At 40.9% G+C, this 7,106-nt stretch overlaps 1 protein-coding gene across 1 annotated transcript; it reads left to right on the top strand.

The window, feature by feature from the left end:
• Positions 1-1,162: 1,162 nt before the first annotated feature.
• FEM1B (fem-1 homolog B) lies at positions 1,163-3,895 on the top strand. Its single transcript, XM_063445607.1, has 2 exons — positions 1,163-1,500; positions 1,961-3,895. Exons 1-2 carry the CDS (start codon positions 1,247-1,249, stop codon positions 3,594-3,596), a joined length of 1,890 nt encoding a protein of 629 aa, XP_063301677.1. The 5' UTR covers positions 1,163-1,246; the 3' UTR covers positions 3,597-3,895.
• Positions 3,896-7,106: the final 3,211 nt, after the last annotated feature.

The following is a 7,106-nucleotide window of genomic DNA, read 5'->3' as shown; positions in this document are numbered from 1 at the left end:
AGTCATGGTCAGACTGTGTGTGAATGGGAGAGGGCAGGTTAATCATGGTCAGACTGTGTATGAATGGGAGAGGGCAGGTTAGTGATGTTCAGACTGTGTTTGAATAGAAGAGGGCAGGTTATCATGGTCAGACTGTGTGTGAATGGGAGAGGGTAGGTTATCATGGTCAGACTGTGTGTGAATGGGAGAGGGCAGGTTATCATGGTCAGACTGTGTGTGAATGGAAGAGGGCAGAATAATCATGGTCAGACTGTGTGTGAATGGGAGAGGGCAGAATAACCATGGTCAGACTGTGTGTGAATGGGAGAGGACAGGTTAGACATGACGAGACTGTGTTTGAATGGAAGAGGACAGGTTAGTCATGGTCAGACTGTGTGTGAATGGGACAGGGCGGGTTAGTCGTGGTGAGACTGTGTGTGTGAATGGGAAAAAGCAGGTTAGTTAGGGTGAGACTGTAATAGGAGAGGGCAGATTATTTATGGTGAGACTCTACGTGAATGGAACTCTGTTCTCTCCTCCGTTAGATGCTCACCCAGTCTCCACTCCTTCAAAAAATCATTAAAAACCCACTTCTTCATAAAAGCGTATCAATTAAACTGTTAATAGCTCCTGACTGATTCCTCTCTTCCAACTGTCACTAGTCTAATACTATCCTTACCGTTTGTGTCATTTTACCCCACTCCCTCTAGCATGTTTCTGTGTGTCCTTGTCTGGTTACAACTACATGTCTGTTCGTCCACCCATTGTACAGCGCTGTGGAATTTGTTGGTGCTATATAAATAATAACATAATAATAATAATAATAATGGGAAAGGGCGGTTTAGGTGAGATGAGACTGTGTATGAACAGGATAGGGCTGGTTAATTGGGATGTGTTTATGTGTGGATGGGATAGGACAGGTTAGTCAGGGTGAGACTGTGTGTGAATGGGAGATAGCAAGTTGTTCAGGATGAGACTGTGTGTGAATGGAAGATGAAAGGTTAATTGGATTGAGACTTTATGTTAATGGAAGATAGCAGTTTATGTATGTGAATGGGACAGATTGCAGTCTATTAGACACTGTCTGTCAATCGAGCATTACATTGTCTCTAATTACTCCCTGTCTGTCTAGAGAGCACCATAATACCTCCCCTGTCTATACACTCCGCAGGGAGGAACCAAAGTGCTGTCGCCCGGTTTCTACACGGATACTTCCGCGTTGTAGACCGGAAGTGGGGCTTGTAGGACATCCTGCAGAGTCCCCGGGATGGCCCTGGACGGGCTGTCCGGTTATGTTTACAAGGCTGCGGCAGAGGGCCGAGTACTGACTCTGGCAGCCCTGCTTCTCAACCGCACGGAGCCCGAGATCCGCAACCTGCTCGGCTCGGTCACCCAGCATGGCGGACAGAGATCCACCCCACTTATCATCGCCGCCCGCAACGGCCACAGTAAGGTGGTGCGACTGCTCCTGGAGCATTACCGGGTGGACACCCAGCAGACCGGCACCGTGCGCTTCGACGGGTAATTACAGAGACCCCCAGACTGCAACAGGCAGAGACAGCAATGACACGACATGCCAGGGTTAGGTCATCTCTGGCACTGCTTGGAGGTGGACTACCACTCTCACAGTGCTCAGACAGCCAGAGCCACACTGGACAAACCCCTGGAAAAGAAGTCCATCTAAGCTGGCGCTCCATGGGTGGCCGATCACTGAGTAGGGTCTGGGTGTTCACAGTAAGGTGCAGGCGTATAGATCCTGGAACTTAGTTTGGTAATTAGTTTGGCAACAGGGAATTAAAACACAATTTATTAAGAATTCAAAATTCTCTCAATGTAGTAATACTCAGGTGATATGATGTTATGGTTCCAGGTCAATTTCTGCTAAAAGTCTCATGTTGTTATGAAGACACCTTTTTTTGTGATTACCATTTTGAATCTTTCACATCAATTCACTAAACCTCTTCTTTCTTGCTTTCTGCAGTTACGTTATTGATGGAGCCACAGCTCTGTGGTGTGCGGCTGGAGCTGGACACTACGAGGTGGTCAAGTTGTTAGTCAGTCATGGAGCTAATGTAAACCACACAACCGTAACGAACTCTACGCCCCTAAGGGCAGCATGCTTTGATGGGAGACTTGATATTGTCCGCTTCCTTGTGGAAAACCACGCAAACATAGGTATTGCCAACAAGTATGACAACACGTGCCTAATGATTGCTGCTTACAAGGGACATACTGATGTAGTACGTTACCTTTTGGAGCAGAATGCAGATCCAAATGCCAGAGCTCATTGTGGAGCTACTGCACTACACTTTGCAGCAGAAGCCGGACACTTAGACATTGTGCGCGAGCTTGTGAAATGGAATGCAGCCATGGTTATGAATGGTCATGGAATGACCCCTCTAAAAGTGGCAGCTGAGACCTGTAAAGCTGAAGTGGTGGAGCTGCTTCTTCAGCATTCAGACTGTGATGCAGAGAGTCGTGTGGAGGCATTAGAACTCCTTGGTGCTTCTTTTGCCAATGACCGGGAGAATTACAACATTACAAAGACATACCAGTATCTGTACTTGGCAATGCTTGAAAGATTCAGAGATCCAGCCAGTATTCTTCACAAACAGGTTCTGTCTCCTGTTGAGGCCTATGGAATGCGAACAGAATGTTGCACTCCACGAGAGCTGGATGCTATACGACACAATACAGATGCACTACATATGGAGGGCTTAATAGTACGTGAGCGAATACTTGGATCCGATAACATAGATGTATCACACCCCATCATTTATCGGGGGGCTGTTTATGCTGATAATATGGAATTTGAACAGTGCATTAAACTGTGGTTGCATGCCCTAAAGCTGCGTCAGAAGGGAAACCGCAACACTCACAAAGACCTGCTGAGATTTGCACAGGTGTTTTCACAGATGATCCATCTTAATGAACCAGTGAAAGCATGCGATGTGGAGAGCGTTCTGAGGTGCAGTGTACTGGAAATTGAACGGGGGATGACACGGATTCGAAATCCCCAGGAACCAGATGCTCATTCTGCCGTTGAAAATCACGAGTGTAATCTTTACACTTTTCTCTACCTCGTCTGCATCTCCACAAAGACTCAATGTTCAGAGGAGGAGCAGTCTCTTATCAACAAGCAGATCTACAGATTGGTGCATCTAGACCCTCGTACCCGGGAAGGTTGTAGCCTTCTGCACTTGGCTGTAGACTCTAGCACTCCAGTAGACGATTTTCACACAAATGACGTTTGCAGCTTCCCTAGTGCTCCAGTGGCCAAACTTCTCATAGACTGTGGGGCTAATGTAAACGCCACTGACAATGTTGGCAACACTCCACTCCATGTAATAGTCCAGTACAACCGTCCCATCAGTGATTTTCTTACTCTACACTCAATCATAATCTGTCTAGTGGAGGCAGGAGCACATACAGACATGACCAACAAGGAGAGGAAGACCCCACTAGATAGAAGCACCACTGGAGTATCTGAGATTCTATTGAAAACTCAGATGAAGCTTAGCTTAAAGTGCCTAGCAGCCCGTGCTGTCCGACTATACAATATCAAGTACCGTAATCAGATTCCCAAGAGTCTTGAGGAGTTTGTTGAATTTCATTGAGCTCGTGTATGAGCACAATCCTTTTATTTTTATTTTAAAATTTTGTGTAAATATCTTCATAGTTTTGATCTTATTAATTAATGGGGCCATCGCAAATACCTTTTATACTCGGTACACACAATTCCATGTTTCATGCTTTGCATCCCTGTGTTGAGGAGCAGACCTTCTAAAGAGCAGGGAAGCTGCTTCCAGTGTATTTGTTGGAGAGGTATCTCTGAGACACAAGATAAGGTGCTGAAATAGATCAATTCATTATTTTATTTTTATTATTTCCAAGGCAACATATTGGCATTTTTAAATTAAACCCATTAATTTTTATTTGTATTCATTTGGAGTTTATTGTAAATTTCATGGTTGTTTGAATATATCGGTCTATCTTCCGATGGACCCAAGAGGGTATTATTTTTTTAACTTTTTTTTTTTTTTTTTTTACTTACGGTGTTGAGAATTGTAAACACCTGCTGGGATATGCTCAGAAAATGACTTTTTTGAATAGATATTTAATTTTCTATATAAAAGCAAATATCCTAGCTTTACCTCCAAGCTTCACATATTTGGTTGTGCAAAGTCCTACTAAGCTTGGGGCCAACCGTGAAGATGAGTTTTTAATTAAATGACCATTAACTTCACTGTAATAGTTTGCACAATAAGCCATTTAAAGGGACACTATAGTCACTAAAAACAACTTTAGCTTAAAGAAACCGTTTTGGTCTATAGAACATACCTCTAAAGTTTTACTGCTCATTTCACTGCCATTTAGGAGTTAAATCATGTTTGTTTCTGTTTATGCAGCCCTAGCCATACTTCCCCTGGCTGTGACTGAAACAGCCTGCATGATAAAAAAAAAAAGATTTCATTTTCATTAAGGTGCAACTTACTTGAAAAGTTTTCTCTTGTTCTGTAAATTGAACTCTCATCATATACAGGAAACTCCTGCAGGGTCTAGCAAGCTATTAACAGTGCAGTGGATAAAACATTTTAAGTTAAACAGAATTTGGAAAGAAGAAAGTATAAACATTAAAGACCCTTTACAGGAAGTGTTTAGGAAGGCCGTGTAAGTTACACGCACAGAGGTGTGACTAGGGTGCCTAAGCAAAGTGATTTGACTCCTAAATGGCAGAGAATTGAGCAGTGAGACTGCAGGAACATGATCTATACACCAAAACTACTTCATTAAGCTAAAGTTGTTGTGGTGACTATAGTGTCCCGTTAACCCTTTTCAATTAAGAAGAAATTTCAAGGCAGCCCAGCCCACTATGGAATACCCTGTAGTGCTAGACGATTGACCAGATACATGCTTACATTATGGTAAGATATGACCCTGGCATGAGTTGAGGGTATTGTATTTAAAAAAAGATTGTGTCCTTGCTGGCTAAAACAGGTATATTACCACTGCCATGGAGATTTTTCTTTACTGACACAATAAGTGCTATAATATGTTTATATAAAGGCACTCTTCATTGTCGGTTTGGTCCTCTTGACTCCATTTGCTGTAGATGCAACTTAAAGTGGGAGTAATGTTACATTTTAAAAAATATATATTTTTGTCTAAAGATTTTACAGTGTTGCTTGCCTAGCTCGTAAACCGAGGAATATATTTAATGTAGTAAAATTCTAGCATCAAGGACGAGTTGCATTCATTTTTATAACTCAATGTTTTTAGCCATATTTTAAAAGACAGTTTGGTAAATGCTTTAAAATGTAACACTACTGACATTTGTGGGGTATTTTTGACACAAGTGTTTTTAATCTCTACCTAATGTTTGATCCTTCCCTTCCCCCATTGTAAACAGTCAAACCATTTAAGAATGATTTGATTTCTTGTTTTGGATCTGCCAGCATTGCGTCTGGCCTCCTCCACTTTGTCTGACACTGCTGGAAGCTTTCTGTCTGAATTGACTCTATTAGTTAATGGGTTATCCCTGTATTGCAAGGCTTGGCTCAGAATTGTGTGCATGTTTCTGTTGCTATATTTTGTAAGAGGCTATCTAGACAATGGCAAGCAGAACAAGGCCCAGATGACTAGAAATGTGCATTACTGTGTGCATGAATACATGTAGATAAAGTATTTAGTGTCTGTTTTTCCAATGCACCTTGTAGGTAAAAGAGGTACAAGAAACGCCTGATATGGGTACAGAATGAGAGACAACCACATTGACAGACCCTTTCAAAGCATTTATTTCCCCCAACCATAGTCAAGTATCTAATCTCATATATTCTGGCCAAACGGATGCCTTACATTCTGTTTGACAAGAGTCTTTGCCTTGTCACATCACCCCAAATGCTTCTGTTCACCAGATTAGCTCATATGTGTTTTTAAGTAATAGTTAGCCTTTATTTTTAGGTTTTATTCGGGTGGAATTTACTATTTACAATGTGGGAGTTTATTACACCCACCTTCACCCTCAAAATGAATCAAACTATGCTGATACATGGATGGTTAAATCCACTCTCCCAGCAGCCTGGAATCATCATGTGTATAAAAAAAAAAACTTGACTTTTTGGGCCCCAAAAGGAATCTGTAAAAAAAAAAAAGATATAATGGTTTTTAAATAAGTTTAGTATAAACTGTAGCTAATTTATTTTCTCTGTGTAAGATATACACTTCGCCAGACAGCAGTAACGCACATCCTAGTACAAAGCAGCTATGCTGCTAATTTTCAACCAATGTTTTAATTTTTTTCAGTTTATGGTAAAAAGCCTTTTTTTTTTTTTTTTTTTTTGTCAACTGAAAACTTGATTTGTGCTGGTATCTTAAAGGAGATCATATTTTATTATTACTGAATATAAAAGATTGCTTACAATATAGCCTTCTTTTGTAATGAATATATAAATATAATTGTTAGTGCATCTCTTTGGTTTACCCTTACTCTGTAGGGTCATCTTTAGTCATTTGTGGTCAGAATTATCACTTATCTGCAGAGACCATGCACAATTTGGAGCTTTGAAACACCACTTATCCACTTAGAGCAAGCACAATTTGTAAACCTATCCCAAAGTGACTGTTTTGGGTTTGTTTGTTTTTTGTAAATTAAATTTTTATTGTTTTCAAGGTAAAGTAAAGTGCATCATCATAGGACACGCAGTTCCACAGAAAAAAAATAGATTTTCTTTTTGTTTGTAGTCACGCAGGACAATTTATGCACCAGTATGAGAAAAAGCTTGAACACATTCAGTCATTATATTACAAAATATGTGCAACAGCATGTAACATGCAAACACTAACATTCCCTTTGAACGTTGCTACGTAACGCCATATCTGTTAGTTCTAGACCAACAAGTTCTAAATACTATCTCTGCATTACCTGTTGACATATATCTCCATAGACTGGAAGAGGCTAACCTCCCCCATTCAGAGTGGATGTTGTTTGCTTATTATATCAGGATTTAAGAACACACTTTAATCATGAACATCATTTTTGTTACATAAGCTGGGCTTCTCGCCAAAAGAGGCTTAAAGGAACACTCCACAAAAAAGAAAAAAAACACTTCAGCTTGCTGAAGTGCCAT

Source organism: Pelobates fuscus, chromosome 3 (assembly GCF_036172605.1).
Source record: "Pelobates fuscus isolate aPelFus1 chromosome 3, aPelFus1.pri, whole genome shotgun sequence".
NCBI classification, from domain to species: Eukaryota; Metazoa; Chordata; class Amphibia; order Anura; family Pelobatidae; genus Pelobates; species Pelobates fuscus.
The sequence above is the reverse complement of the archived record's forward strand: the minus strand, read 5'-3'. Positions and strand labels throughout refer to the sequence as shown.

What these genes read in the sequence shown, in the direction of transcription:
- FEM1B (XM_063445607.1), top strand. Translation starts at nt 1,247, where the DNA reads ATGGCCCTGGACGGGCTGTCCGGTTATGTTTACAAGGCTGCGGCAGAG. An exon ending in GGCACCGTGCGCTTCGACGG is followed by an intron (nt 1,501 to 1,960) that starts GTAATTACAGAG and finishes TGCTTTCTGCAG; the next exon opens with TTACGTTATTGATGGAGCCA.